The 15,917-nt window shown below is 47.9% G+C and overlaps 1 protein-coding gene across 1 annotated transcript; it reads right to left on the bottom strand.

Moving 5' to 3' along the window:
* Positions 1 to 14,559: 14,559 nt before the first annotated feature.
* LOC123168682 (ethylene-responsive transcription factor 2-like) lies at positions 14,560 to 15,141 on the bottom strand. Its single transcript, XM_044586551.1, has one exon. The coding sequence runs from the start codon at positions 15,139 to 15,141 to the stop codon at positions 14,560 to 14,562; it is 582 nt and encodes a 193-aa protein (XP_044442486.1).
* Positions 15,142 to 15,917: the final 776 nt, after the last annotated feature.

Here is a 15,917-nt window from a genome sequence, read left to right as displayed (position 1 = left end):
GTTAGACAACGGTGGACCTTCGAACTATGAAGAAGCGATGGCGGGCCCGGATTCCAACAAATGGCTAGAAGCCATGAAATCCGAGATAGAATCCATGTATGAAAACAAAGTATGGACTTTGACTGACTTGCCCGATGAGCGGCGAGCCATAGAAAACAAATGGATCTTTAAGAAGAAGACGGACGCAAATGGTAATGTGACCATCTACAAAGCTCGACTTGTCGCTAAGGGTTATCGACAAGTTCAAGGGGTTGACTACGATGAGACTTTCTCACCCGTAGCGAAGCTGAAGTCCGTCCGAATCATGTTAGCAATTGCCGCATACTATGATTATGAGATATGGCAGATGGACGTCAAAACGGCATTCCTTAACGGCTTCCTTAAGGAAGAGTTGTATATGATGCAGCCGGAAGGTTTTGTCGATCCTAAGAATGCTAACAAAGTATGCAAGCTCCAACGCTCAATCTATGGGCTGGTGCAAGCATCTCGGAGTTGGAACATTCGCTTTGATGAGATGATCAAAGCGTTTGGGTTTACACAGACTTATGGAGAAGCCTGTGTTTACAAGAAAGTGAGTGGGAGCTCTGTAGCATTTCTCATATTATATGTGGATGACATATTATTGATGGGAAATGATGTAGAATTATTGGAAAGTATAAAGGCCTATTTGAATAAGTGTTTTTCAATGAAGGACCTTGGAGAAGCTGCTTATATATTAGGCATCAAGATCTATAGAGATAGATCAAGACGCCTCATTGGTCTTTCACAGAGTACATACCTTGACAAGATATTGAAGAAGTTCGGTATGGATCAGTCCAAGAAGGGGTTCTTGCCTGTATTGCAAGGTGTGCAATTGAGCACGGCTCAATGCCCGACCACGGCAGAAGATATAGAAGAGATGAGTGTCATCCCCTATGCCTCGGCCATAGGGTCTATTATGTATGCCATGCTGTGTACCAGACCTGATGTAAACCTTGCCGTAAGTTTGGTAGGAAGGTACCAAAGTAATCCCGGCAAGGAACACTGGACAGCGGTCAAGAATATCCTGAAGTACCTGAAAAGGACTAAGGATATGTTTCTCGTTTATGGAGGTGACGAAGAGCTCGTCGTAAAGGGTTACGTCGACGCTAGCTTCGACACAGATCTGGATGACTCGAAGTCACAGACCGGATACGTGTATATATTGAATAGAGGAGCAGTAAGCTGGTGCAGTTGCAAGCAAAGCGTCGTGGCGGGATCTACATGTGAAGCGGAGTACATGGCAGCCTCGAAGGCAGCACAGGAAGCAGTCTGGATGAAGGAGTTCATTACCGACCTAGGGGTGATTCCCAATGCGTCGGGCCCAATGACTCTCTTTTGTGACAACACTGGAGCTATTGCCCTTGCGAAGGAGCCCAGGTTTCACAGGAAGACCAGACATATCAAGCGTCGCTTCAACTCCATTCGTGAAAGTGTTCAAAATGGAGACATAGATATTTGTAAAGTGCACACGGACCTGAATGTAGCAGATCCGTTGACTAAACCTCTCCCTAGGGCAAAACATGATCAACACCAGGACGCAATGGGTGTTCGATTCATCACAATGTAACTAGATTATTGACTCTAGTGCAAGTGGGAGACTGTTGGAAATATGCCCTAGAGGCAATAATAAATGGTTATTATTATATTTCTTTGTTCATGGTAATTGTCTATTATTCATGCTATAATTGTATTGTCCGAAAATCGTGATACATGTGTGAATACATAGACCACAACCTGTCCCTAGTAAGCCTCTAGTTGACTAGCTCGTTGATCAACAGATAGTCATGGTTTCCTGACTATGGACATTGGATGTCATTGATAACGGGATCACATCATTAGGAGAATGATGTGATGGACAAGACCCAATCCTAAGCATAGCATAAAAGATCGTGTAGTTTCGTTTGCTAGAGCTTTTCCAATGTCAAGTATCTTTTCCTTGGACCATGAGATCGTGCAACTCCCGGATACCGTAGGAGTGCTTTGGGTGTGCCAAACGTCACAACGTAACTGGGTGACTATAAAGGTGCATTACAGGTATCTCCGAAAGTGTCTGTTGGGTTGGCACGGATCGAGACTGGGATTTGTCACTCCGTGTGACGGAGAGGTATCTCTGGGCCCACTCGGTAATGCATCATCATAATGAGCTCAATATGACTAAGGCGTTAGTCACGGGATCATGCATTGCGGTACGAGTAAAGAGACTTGCCGGTAACGAGATTGAACAAGGTATTGGGATACCGACGATCGAATCTCGGGCAAGTAACATACCGATTGACAAAGGGAATTGCATACGGATTGATTGAATCCTCGACACCGTGGTTCATCCGATGATATCATCGTGGAACATGTGGGAGCCAACATGGGTATCCAGATCCCGCTGTTGGTTATTGACCGGAGAGGCGTCTCGGTCATGTCTGCATGTCTCCCGAACCCGTAGGGTCTACACACTTAAGGTCCGGTGACGCTAGGGTTGTAGAGATATATGTATGCGGAAACCCGAAAGTTGTTCGGATTCCCGGATGAGATCCCGGACGTCACGAGAGGTTCCGGAATGGTCCGGAGGTAAAGATTTATATATGGGAAGTCTTATTTTGGTCGCCGGAAAAGTTTCGCGCTTTATCGGTATTGTACCGGGAGTGCCGAAAGGGGTCCGGGGGTCCACCAAGGGGGTCCACCAGCCCCGGGGGCCCACATGGGCTGTAAGGGGTGCGCCTTGGCCCTTATGGGCCAAGGGCACCAGCCCCAAGAGGCCCATGCGCAAGAGATAAGAAAGAAGGGAGAGTCCTAAAGGGGGAAGGCACCTCCGAGGTGCCTTGGGGGGGAAGGACTCCCCCCCGGCCGCACCCTTCCTTGAAGGAAGGGGCAAGGCTGCGCCCCCCCCTCTCCCTTGGCCCTATATATAGTGGGGGGAAGGGAGGGCAGCAAGATCTAAGCCTTGGGCGCCTCCCTCCTCCCCTGCAACACCTCTCTCTCTCTCGCAGAAGCTCGGCGAAGCCCTGCCGGAGACCCGCTACATCCACCACCACGCCGTCGTGCTGTTGGATCTCCATCAACCTCTCCTTCCCCCTTGCTGGATCAAGAAGGAGGAGATGTTGCTGCACCGTACGTGTGTTGAACGCGGAGGTGCCGTCCGTTCGGCACTCGGTCATCGGTGATTTGGATCACGGCGAGTACGACTCCGTCATCCACGTTCATTGGAACGCTTCCGCTCGCGATCTACAAGGGTATGTAGACCCACTCCTTTCCCCTCGTTGCTAGTAGACTCCATAGATGCATCTTGGTGAGCGTAGGAAAATTTTAAATTATGCTACGATTCCCAACAAACCTTGCCATAAGTTTGGTAGGAAGGTACCAAAGTAATCCCGACAAGGAACACTGGACAGCGGTCAAGAATATCTTGAAGTACCTGAAGAGGACTAAGGATATGTTTCTCGTTTATGGAGGTGACGAAGAGCTCGTCGTAAAGGGTTACGTCGACGCTAGCTTCGACACAGATCTGGATGACTCGAAGTCACAGACCGGATACGTGTATATTTTGAATGGAGGAGCAGTAAGCTGGTGCAGTTGCAAGCAAAGCGTCGTGGCGGGATCTACATGTGAAGCGGAGTACATGGCTGCCTCGGAGGCAGCACAGGAAGCAGTCTGGATGAAGGAGTTCATTACCGACCTAGGGGTGATTCCCAATGCGTCGGGCCCAATGACTCTTCTGTGACAACACTGGAGCTATTGCCCTTGCGAAGGAGCCCAGGTTTCACAGGAAGACCAGGCATATCAAGCGTCGCTTCAACTCCATTCGTGAAAGTGTTCAAAATGGAGACATAGATATTTGTAAAGTACACACGGACCTGAATGTAGCAGATCCGTTGACTAAACCTCTCCCTAGGGCAAAACATGATCAACACCAGGACGCAATGGGTGTTCGATTCATCACAATGTAACTAGATTATTGACTCTAGTGCAAGTGGGAGACTGTTGGAAATATGCCCTAGAGGCAATAATAAATGGTTATTATTATATTTCTTTGTTCATGGTAGTTGTCTATTATTCATGCTATAATTGTATTGTCCGGAAATCGTAATACATGTGTGAATACATAGACCACAACCTGTCCCTAGTAAGCCTCTAGTTGACTAGCTCGTTGATCAATAGATAGTCATGGTTTCCTGACTATGGACATTGGATGTCATTGATAACGGGATCACATCATTAGGAGAATGATGTGATGGACAAGACCCAATCTTAAGCATAGCATAAAAGATCGTGTAGTTTCGTTTGCTAGAGCTTTTCCAATGTCAAGTATCTTTTCCTTAGACCATGAGATCGTGCAACTCCCGGATACCGTAGGAGTGCTTTGGGTGTGCCAAACGTCACAACGTAACTGGGTGACTATAAAGGTGCATTACGGGTATCTCCGAAAGTGTCTGTTGGGTTGGCACGGATCGAGACTGGGATTTGTCACTCCGTGTGACGGAGAGGTATCTCTGGGCCCACTCGGTAATGCATCATCATAATGAGCTCAATGTGACTAAGGCGTTAGTCACGGGATCATGCATTGCGGTATGAGTAAAGAGACTTGCCGGTAACGAGATTGAACAAGGTATTGGGATACCGACGATCGAATCTCGGGCAAGTAACATACCGATTGACAAAGGGAATTGCATACGGATTGATTGAATGCTCGACATCGTGGTTCATCCGATGAGATCATCGTGGAACATGTGGGAGCCAACATGGGTATCCAGATCCCGCTGTTGGTTATTGACCGGAGAGGCGTCTCGGTCATGTCTGCATGTCTCCCGAACCCGTAGGGTCTACACACTTAAGGTCCGGTGACGCTAGGGTTGTAGAGATATATGTATGCGGAAACCCGAAAGTTGTTCGGAGTCCCGGATGACATCCCGGACGTCACGAGAGGTTCCAGAATAGTCCGGAGGTGAAGAATTATATATAGGAAGTCAAGTTTCGGCCACCGGGAAAGTTTCGGGGGTTACTGGTATTGTACCGGGACCACCGGAAGGGTCCCGGGGGTCCACCGGGTGGGGCCACCTGTCCCGGAGGGCCCCGTGGGCTGAAAGTGGAAGGGAACCAGCCCTTAGTGGGCTGGGGCGCCCCCCTTGGGCCTCCCCCCATGCGCCTAGGGTTGGGAACCCTGGGGGGGGAGCTTCCCCCTTGCCTTGGGGGGCAAGGCACCCCTTTCCACCCCTTGGCCGCCGCCCCCCAACCCTAGATGGGTTTTGGCCGGCCCCCCTCCCAAGGGGGCCTATATAGAAAGGGGGGAGGGAGGGCAGCAACCTACAGCCTTGGGCGCCTCCCTCCTCCCCTGCAACACCTCTCTCTCTCTCGCAGAAGCTCGGCGAAGCCCTACCGGAGACCCGCTACATCCACCACCACGCCGTCGTGCTGTTGGATCTCCATCAACCTCTCCTTCCCCCTTGCTGGATCAAGAAGGAGACGTCGCTGCACCGTACGTGTGTTGAACGCGGAGGTGCCGTCCGTTCGGCACTCGGTCATCGGTGATTTGGATCACGGCGAGTACGACTCCGTCATCCACGTTCATTGGAACGCTTCCGCTCGCGATCTACAAGGGTATGTAGATGCACTCCTTTCCCCTCGTTGCTAGTAGACTCCATAGATGCATCTTGGTGAGCGTAGGAAAATTTTAAAATTATGCTACGATTCCCAACACCCCGGGGTAGCCAAATTAAGTCAGTCGCGCCAGGGACTAAACCAGCACCTCAGTGGTGCCCGAATGGACTTACTCACACTCAGAAACGACGTGTACAGCGACTGCGGATATTGGAAATAAAGGAAGAGATAGCTGAGAAGAAGCGCGATGGATGGTTCAATCTGGATAAACCAATGGTACCTACAAAGACTTAGAAGGAGAAGCGCATCGCAGCGGAGGAAAATAAAAATACGGATGACACCATTATTGCAGAAAATTCAAAGAATAATAAAGATGTACCAACTGATATGGATGTTAATATGATGTTCGCGTTGCTTGCTGAATTTCGCGCGCCCGAGGCTGAAATTGCTGAACTTGTTCTTGGTCCAAAGAATGCTACATTTGAGAAACCAGAGAAGCATAGGCAGCACCTAAAGCCATTATTTATCAGAGGTCACATTGATGGTAAGCCTATTGGGCGCATGCTTGTTGATGGCGGCGCAGGTGTTAATATTATGCCTTTTTCGGTATTTTCTAAACTGAACCGAAAAGAGAGCGAGTTAATGAAGACCATGGGACTTAGTGGATTCTCAGGGGAATTGTCCGAGGCTAAGGGTGATGGAGCTCACAGTCGGAAGCAAAACGTTGCCGACTGCGTTTTTTGTTGTTGATGTCAAAGGCCGGTATAATATTCTATTGGGACGCGACTAGATTCATGCAAATTGTTGCATCCCTTCTACCTTACATCAATGCTTAATTCAGTGGGTTAATGATGATGTGGAGGCGATTGAGGCCGATAATTCTTCATGCATTGCTTTGACAGACGCGCCGGTTGATTGGCAACACGGTGAGATGCGATGTTTGACCGGTAGGGATTTATCGGACTATGATTATGTCAGTATTGGTAGAGATGGTTTTGTACCTATAAATGCACAGCCGGCTAATGTAGCTTGGCTTAATGATTTATCTATATAAATGATGAATAAAGACGACAGTATTAAGTGGCTGCAAAGACGCACGGAGGAGTATCGTTCCGGAAAGAACGATATGCATGAAACTATTGAAGATTTTGATAACATGGAAAAGCTTGGACAGGGATTCTCATCGGCTGATCCACTTGAAGAAATCGATATTGGTGATGGAAGTATTCCGAGGCCTACATTTATCAAAGCTAACCTGAAAGCCGATCAGAAAAGTAAGGTATGTTTATTACTTAAAGAATTTTTTGATTGCTTTGCTTGAAATTATACTGAGATGCCCGGTTTGAGTAGAGATTTAGTAGAGCATAGATTACCTATTAAATCTGGTTTTAGGCCGCATAAACAACCTCGTAGAAGTTTCAATCCTAATTTGTATGAACGCATCAAAGAAGAAGTTGATCGGTTGTTAAAAGCTAAGTTTATTCGACCGTGTAGATATGCAGATGGGGTTCCTAATATTGTGCCCGTGGAAAAGAAAAATACTGGTAATATTAGAATTTGTGTTGATTTTAGAGATTTGAATAAGGCTACTCCGAAAGATGAATATCCTATGCCTATAGCCGACATGCTTATTAATGATGCATCAGGACATAAGGTGACTAGCTTTTTAGATGGTAATGCGGGTTATAATCAAACATTTCTGGCCAAACAAGATATGTCTAAGACTGCTTTTCGTTGCCCAGGTTTTGTTGGTTTATTTGAGTGGGTCGTTATGACATTTGGGTTGAAAAATGCCGGCACTACATACCAACGAGCTATGAATTTAATTTTTCATGATCTTCTAGGCATTGTACTAGAAATATATATTGATGACATAGTTGTTAAATCGGATGGCTTTGATCATCATTTAGCCGATTTAAGATTAGCTTTTGAAAGGATGCGCCGGTATGGATTAAAAATGAACCCACTCAAATGTGCTTTTGGCGTGTCGGCTGGTAAGTTTTTAGGATTCATAATTCATGAAAATGGCATGTAGATTGACCCTAAGAAAGTGGAGGCAATTAGAAATTTGGAGGAACCCACGTGTAAAAGGGATGTGCAAAAGTTGTTAGGAAAAATTAATTACTTGAGGCGATTCATATCTAACCTTGCAGGCAAAATTGAATCGTTTGTTCCTTTACTTCGGCTAAAGAATGAAACCGAATTTACTTGGGGGGCAGAGCAACGAGATGCTTTTAATTATATAAAACGATGCTTGTCGAATCCTCCAATATTGCGGGCGCCCAAGTCCGGTGCGCCGTTCAGGCTGTACATTGCCGCAGAAGATAGGATGATCGGTGCGGTGTTGGCTCAAGAGGTCAGCGGGAAAGAATACATCATTGCATACTTAAGCCGTCGTTTGCTCGACGCCGAAAGTCGGTACGTGTTTATCGAAAAGTTATGCTTACCTTTATACTATGCATGTACCAAGTTTCGGCCTTACCTTCTTTCTACTATGTGTGTAGTAGCTTGCCAGGCTGACGTCATTAAGTATATGTTGCAACAACCAATTCTTAGTGGTAGGATTGGAAAGGGGCTTATGCACTAATAGAATATGATTTAACATATGAATCGTTGCATGCTATGAAGGGTCAAGTTATCGCCGATTTCATTGTTGATCATAGGATTAAAGATGATGAAAACATTAATTATGTTAGTGTTTGCCCATGGAAGCTTTATTTTGATGGATCGGTTTGTAGGGAAGGGCAAGGCGTCGGTAATGTTTTAGTTTCACCTAATAATGTTTTTTATGATAGATCGGTCCGTTTGGAATATCCTTGCACTAATAACCAAGCTGAGTATGAGGCTTTACTGTTTGGTTTACAAACTTTAGTTAATATGGGCGTAAAGGATGTAGATGCTTTTGGGGATTCGCTTCTCGTAGTACAACAAATTAAAGGCGAATTTCAATGTTTTGATGGATTATGAAATAGTTATTTGGACCGATGTTTAGACATAATTAAGTCTCTAGATACGTTCACCATCCATCATATACCTAGAGAAGAGAATTCTAGAGCTAATTGTTTAGCACAGCAAGCATCCGGTTATCACATTAGTAAAGGAATGTTTTTTATAATAAACAAGCCGATGCATGCTGAGTCTATAATGATGGATACTTTGCCACGGGGTACACTTGGGCCTAGTACAGTTGAACAAATAGCTGTACAATGTACTGCAGATTCAAATAAATTAGAATTAAGTGATTGGACAGTTCCTCTAGTTAATCATTTAAAGGATCCAAGTCTAACAAGAGATAGGAAAATTCGGCGACAAGCTTTAAAATATAATATGTTTAATGATGAGTTGTATCGCCGAACAATAGATGGGTTATTTTTAAAATGCTTAGATTCTGATCAGTCTAGAATAGCTATGGGTGAAGTGCATGAAGGTATGTGGAATGCATCAGTCGGCTCACAAAATGCGATGGTTGTTAAAAAGAGCGGGGTTTTATTGGCCGACTTTGCTAGAGGATTGTTTTCGGTACTATAAAGGTTGTGAGGCATGTCAAAAATTTGGTAATGTACAGTTAGCGACCGCGTCTATGTTAAATCCCATAATTAGGCCATGGCCATTTAGAGGATGGGGCTTAGATTTTATTGGTGAAATACATCCTTCGTCTTCTAAAAGACATCGCTTCGTCCTAGTTGCCACAGATTATTTTACTAAATGGACTGAAGCAGTTTCTTTGAAAAATATGACTCACAAAAAGGTTATTAGTTTTGTTTTAGAGCATATTATTCATAGATTCGGTATTCCTCAAACTTTAACTACTGATCAAGGTGCTTCTTTTATGTCTCATCAATTTCGTGAATTTGCCGAATCTTTAGGAATTAAATTGTTAAATTCGTCGCCTTATTATGCTCAAGCTAACGGACAGGCCGAATCTAGCAATAAATTTTTAATTAAGCTTACCAAAAAGAAAATTGAGGAGCATCCGAAAAGATGGCATGAAGTACTTTTGGAAGCTTTATGGGCTCATCGGATAGCTAGTATATGGTCAGGAGGCGGTGTTACCTGTAGAGGTTAATTTACAAGCTCTTAGAGTGGCCAGACAAAATGATTTGTCGGCTGTGAATTATAATGATCTAATGATGGATAAGATAGATGACATTTCAGAAGAGAGATTGAGAGCATTGCGAGAAATTGAGAAGGAGAAATTAAGAGTAGCCAAGGCTTATAATAAAAGGGTGAGAGAGAAATCGTTTCAAATAGGAGACTTAGTGTGGAAAACGATTTTACCTATTGGAACTAAAGATAGGAAATTCGGCAAATGGTCGCCGAGCTGGGAAGGCCCGTATAAAATTATACATATTGTTCCTGGAAATTCATATTTTGTACAATCTTTGCAGGGAGATAAGTTGTCGAAAGCTCTCAATGGAAAATATTTGAAGAAGTACTATCCTAGCATGTGACAGGAGGCCTGAACATGTTGTGGCCGATATGTTATTCCAAGTATCGCCCCAAGCAAATTTGGCCGATGTATCTTTGGACATCGCCCTGAGTAATGATATGATCAGTGATCGGCTTCATCCTACGGTAATTGCTCTAGTATTTTTGGTCAATATAATTGTACCAAAAACAGGGGGCATGTGTTCATGGTGTAATTTGGCTAATAGTTTGTATGATCGGCCAATTAATTTAAATGATTGTGGCCATATTATTGGTCCATTTCATATTTGCCCTTGTTGTTTAATTTAAAATGCAGGCGTGGTCATAGTCCAGTGCAGATGACACATCAGAAGATCAGGCCAACTGAAGTTATTTACCCAGGACAAATATATGGAGTTTCGCATGGATTAGCTGCTACTTGAACAAATTTTCGTATGCTGGGCTAAACTGTGGTTGCTAAGATGAAGGATTCTTGCATGAGCTATGGAGAGTCACGTATGAGAAGATGCAACAATACATGATGAATGATCAATCATTATTAGCTGGTGTGATTAGCGACCTTGCCGGAGTATTTTATTATTTTCCTTGTAGGCTCAAGGGTATTTATACGTATGTGTATAACTTGGGCTGTGATTGCGATGTGGCCAAAATATTTTATATATTCATATAAGGCAAAGAGTAATATACATGGTGACCGAATCAGATCCTGATCGGTTTAGTTTTGAAGTTCTATACTTGTACGAGAAGTACTTCTGTGTACGCCAAGTCCCGCGTGCCTTAATAAATAGGCCACGGCCCATTGAGGAAAATAACAATCAATCTATAAACAAAACAATCTATTTTTTCATGTACGTTTATTTTCCATCGTTCTTCTCCTGCCGAGCCCTAGCAGCCCTAGGGTTTGGCGATCTTGCCGTTTTGCGCTGGAAAGTGGCCGGTTCTCCTCCACGAAAGCGATGACATCTTTGTTGCTTTGCTCGTAAAGCAATCGTTCGTCGTCACGAAAGCACGGCAAATATCCTGGTGTTGCACGGTGCTTTCGCGTGCCAACACTACTTATTATGGTTAATGATGAAAGTATGTTTCTTGAAAAAACCTGGCCGAAACAGACCAAATGAGCCAGCCGGTTGGACGCAGTACCCAGAAATGCACGAACAAAGGACGGACGACGCGTCTAATGACCCAAATGAATGAATCCAGGTTTAGTTGGGTCGGTGCGCTGGAGTTGGTCTTAGAGCATCTACAGTCGGACTTGGCAAATCCGGCCCCTCCAACGCCCGTGGACGCGCCCGGGCGCGTCCGCGGACACTGATCGGTCACGCCTCAAATTAGGCATTTTGCATCCACTTCTCTCATATTTCATCCCCTAGATCCATACAAAGCATGCAAAAGAAATCCTACGTACTACCCTAGCTACTCTTCGTCGTCAGAGATGTCTAGGACGATGGTGCCGGGCACCGGCTGGACGGGCGGGTAGGAGGGCTCCGGCTCATCCTCCTCCTGCTCGACCTCATCAATGTACGTAGGCGAGCATCTCCACCTCCTCCGCGGCCTCTTGCGCCTCCATTTCCTGCCGGCGACGGCGTCTTGCCTCCGCAGCCGACTCCGACAGGAGGGAATCGAGGATGGCCTGCTGCTCCGCTTGCAGATCCCCGTCGCCAGCGTCCCCACATCCTTCTTCTCCTTCTTAAAGTCATACTCCTCCTCCTCGTCGTCCTCCTTCTCGACCACTACCTCCTCCAACTCCTCCTCTGAATCCACTGCATCCGGAGGTAGCCCCGCGGCGATCCGGACTTCGCGCCTAGCCCGGATTTGCTCAAGGAGCTCGAGCCGGCGCACCGGCGTCAGAAATGGCTCGCTCCTCATCCGGCGGTGTGGGGGCATGACTACTAGGTGGACAGGTGGAGTGGAAAGTGGCGGCGGCGGACGGGAGGAGGATGGATGGATGGATGGTAGGGTTTCGGTGCCGCCGGTCAACTTAAATAGCCGGGCAATGTAATACGCGGCCCGCCGGAGCTGCGCCACGCGGCGCCACCGGTCCGACCGAGGAGACGAGCTTCGGACTGCTGGGTTTAAGGGCCTTTCCGGGTGGGACCCCTTCGTCGGTCCGACGTGGCGGGCATGCCTGGACGCCCCCATATCTGCCCCATATTTGGGCTGGATAAGGGTGGTGCCGGTCAGCCCGGGGGTTTGAGACTCATTTGAGGCGTCCGTCTGGATAAAAAAATTTAATTGGTCAATGACCGGACGGCCCGTCCGAACGTATGAAGCAGGTTTGAGAGGTCCGGCTGTAGATTCCGCAGCCACAAGCCCACAATAGATTGAGGCAAATGCACTGCCTGCACGCACAAAGGAGAGGGAGTGCGACGGCCAGTCGGCCCCTAGAAAAGCTACTACGGCTGACGCCGAGAAAGAAATAAAGGTCTTGCAGAAAGAAAAAGAAAAAGATGGGGAATGGAAAGGAAGGAAATAAAAAGAGGATGGATAGATAAAGTTGTGGTCCAGGGAATCTGGTGGTTAAAAAACACGGGCAAGGCGAGGCGGCCTAGTGCCGTTGCTTGCTTGGTGAACACACAGAATCTGGAATCCAGCGAGTCTCCAACTACTGTAGTACACTACTGTGAACCGAGGGGGTGGTGTCCATGACAGATGGGCCCGTGACGACGGCGGGACCCGGTAGGTCGGCCGTAAAGCCATGCTTTCGCCTCCTGCGTGGTGGACGTACGTACGTTGTTGTGCGCTCGTGGGCGGCGTGCACGGCTGTGTGTGCGTGCGTGTTTGAGCTACGAACGGGCGCACGAGACGAAGAGGAAGGCACGGGGCGCGCGCCGCTTGCCGACGGAGTGGGCGTGGCGGGCGCAGTGGCCGGCCAGTGCGGTCGCGCTCCCCTCCGAGCCGGGCGGAATCTGGAATCCAGCGGGTGTCCAATCCAACTCAACTAGGGTGGGGTCGGACCGCGGTGCGTGTCGACGTCGTGCCGTGCGCGGCGCGCGTGTTGGAGTTGGATTCCGCCGCCGCTGCCGTGGCCACGGTGATTGTGAACCATCAGTAAACTGATGAGGGCCTCTTTGATTCATAGGATTGCAAAAACACAGGAATAGGGAAAACGTAGGATTGAAATGGCATGTCCATTGAATCTCTATAGGATTTGAGTTTGTTTGACTGTGTCACGGAAAAAACAAAGGATTTCTTCCAAAAGGTTGGAATGGATGTGTACAAATGAATCCTTAGAAAAAAATCCTACAAGATTCAATCCTACGAATCAAACGATCAACGTAGGAAAAATTCCTAAAAATTCTAATCCTTTAAAGATCCTATAAAAATTCTTTGAATCAAAGAGACCCTGAGGCTCCGTTCGGTTTGGAGGCAGAAAAAATGAAGGAATAAGTAACTGCACAGGAATAGAGTCGAGTGACTAGAGCGAGCCTATGAAGCCTTCTGCCTGTTCGGTGTGCAGGAAATGGAGCCTTTGGAGTATAGTGAAGAGATGGACGTTCTCACCTCTGATTAGAGTTTTTTATTGTCTCAAAGTGATGACCTCCCATGCAACCATTATTTATTCGGCTGGACCGCACTATAGCAAAAGCTTAGCCTCGCGCCTCGGTCAGAACATGAGGTTCCGGTGGATTTTTCATTTCCTGTGAAAAGTACAGATTCACGTGACTTTCCACTGGAACAGGCTACCAGATTCCTGTGAAACGAACGCACTACAGGTGAAAATTACTAAGGAAACTGATCCTCCAAAAATTCCTGTGAGATTCCTGCGTACCGAACAGAGCCTGAAATGGCCAGACCGAGCGTGCCCGGAACGGAGGGAGCCGGACGCGAGCTTCCATTATGCTTCCATTATTTACACCACCACGTCAGTACGAGTGCATCCTGAAATGTTGTCAAAACTACTGAACCAGCGGTCCATCAGGCTGTTTTTTAGGGAGGTGCATCAGGCTGTTAGGACTTGTACAATTAAAGATGCTTAGCAGAGGTGCTTAAAAAAATAAAATAGTTTTTCTCAAAGCACCGGTACTTATTTATAGAGGGTATACGCTTAATTAAGCACCTCTCCTGTAGAAATAAGCATCGATGCTTAAGAAAAACTCGGTTCTCCTAAACACCTACCATTGTACAAGGCCTTAGAGGCCGGGCGGGCACCACCGGACCTGGACCTGGACCTGTTCTGAACACATACATACGTGAGGGAAGCCAACACATCAGCCAGCCGCGCCCGTACGTGGAAGGAAGGAATGACTTGTTTAGAGTATCTTCAATAGATGGTCCAAAATTTGGCGGTCCAAAACCAGAGATGTAAAATTTGGACCGCCAAAAAGTGTGTTTTGGAGCTCCGAAAAAAGCTCATCTCCAACAGATGGTCCAAATTGATGGTCCAAATGAACAACTCCAATAGATGGTCCAAAATGAAGATGTAAAAAGACATACTACTAGTCCATTCAACATAGTTCAAACATCAAATTCAACATAGTTTCATACATCAACTTCAACTACTACTTATTCAAACTGCTAGATAAACTACTCCTCATCGGAGCTACGGAACTGCTCCCAGAACTCCTCCTTCGTCGGGTCGTCGCACCCCTCCTCCTCCTCCGAGAAGTCTGCCCAGTCCTCCTCGAAAGAGGACTCGATGGGGATCACCGTCGAGGGACCGTCCTCATCCTCCTTCTTCGGCCCCTTCTTCTTCTGCTCCGCCTCACGCTTCCAGTAGTACTCTAGCTCGGCCTGGACGTACTCCGGATGCTCCTGAGCAAACCTCGCCATCGCCTCCTCATCGGTCTCGCCAGCACTGACGACAACCGACGGCTTCTTCATCTTCTTCTTCTTCTTCGTCGTGATCTCCTTCATGTTGATGCCCTGCGGCACAAGCATCTCCGCTACCGCCCGACTCTCGATCTCTGGAAAGTTGAGGTGCGACCGAGGCCTCTCGGCACGCCACACCGCCACGTCGTAGGCACGCGCGGCCTCGTGGGCGAAGGGGTACGTGCCGATCCACCAACGCCTTCCGGCGTCGGAGAACTCCACACCCCAGTTGCCGGACGGCTTTTGCCTCACGTCGAAGAAGCCCGACTTGCCCTTCGGCGTCTTCTTCGGCGCCATCGGGAGCGGCGTGCGGGCAAGGCGGTGGCGGGCGGGGCGGTGGCGGACGGAGCCGGGCGGGGCGGATCTGCGGGGCGGCGACGGCGTGCGGGGCGGTGGCGGCGTGCGAGGCGGAGCTGCGGGTCAGCGGTCGGCGGGTGGGGTAGTGGCGGAGCTGCGGGGCGGCGGTGTGGAGCTGCGGGGCGGGCGGGCGGCGACGCGGCGTGGAAACAGCGGCGGGCGGCGGGGCCGGATCCGCGGCGGGCGGGCGGCGGGCCGGCCTGGAAACAGCGACAGGGGGCGGGGCGGCGCCGGATCTGATGCGGGCGGCGTGCGGCGGGGTGTGGAGGCGGCGGGGAGGCGGCGGACAGGCGGGAGGTCGCGGGCGGGCGGGCGGGAACAGAAATAAAGTGGCGGTTTGGCGTTCGCGGGCGGCGGCTAGTTTCGGACCAGATGCATCTCGTGATGTGTATTTGCATCGCGAGGTGTTGCATTTTACATTACGAGAAGGCCACGGTCCAAATTATTTTGCATAGGGACCGTCTGTTGGAGCAGTGTTTTTTCTCCAGACAGTTCAAAAGTTAGTTATTTTTACATTTTAACCATCTATTGAAGATGCTCTTACGCGCTGCATGGAACGCGCGGTTGGGCGTGAGTACTACCGACCGACCGATGGGCACCTGACACCAGATCGATCACTCACTCATATGATCATCAGGATATTAATTATGTTTTGCATTTATAAACTATATATAGATATATATTCGCTGAGTGACGACCTGCTCGTTGGAACATTC

This window comes from Triticum aestivum, chromosome 7D (assembly GCF_018294505.1).
Source record: "Triticum aestivum cultivar Chinese Spring chromosome 7D, IWGSC CS RefSeq v2.1, whole genome shotgun sequence".
Lineage (NCBI taxonomy): Eukaryota > Viridiplantae > Streptophyta > Magnoliopsida > Poales > Poaceae > Triticum > Triticum aestivum.
This window is presented reverse-complemented; position numbering and strand designations above follow the sequence as displayed.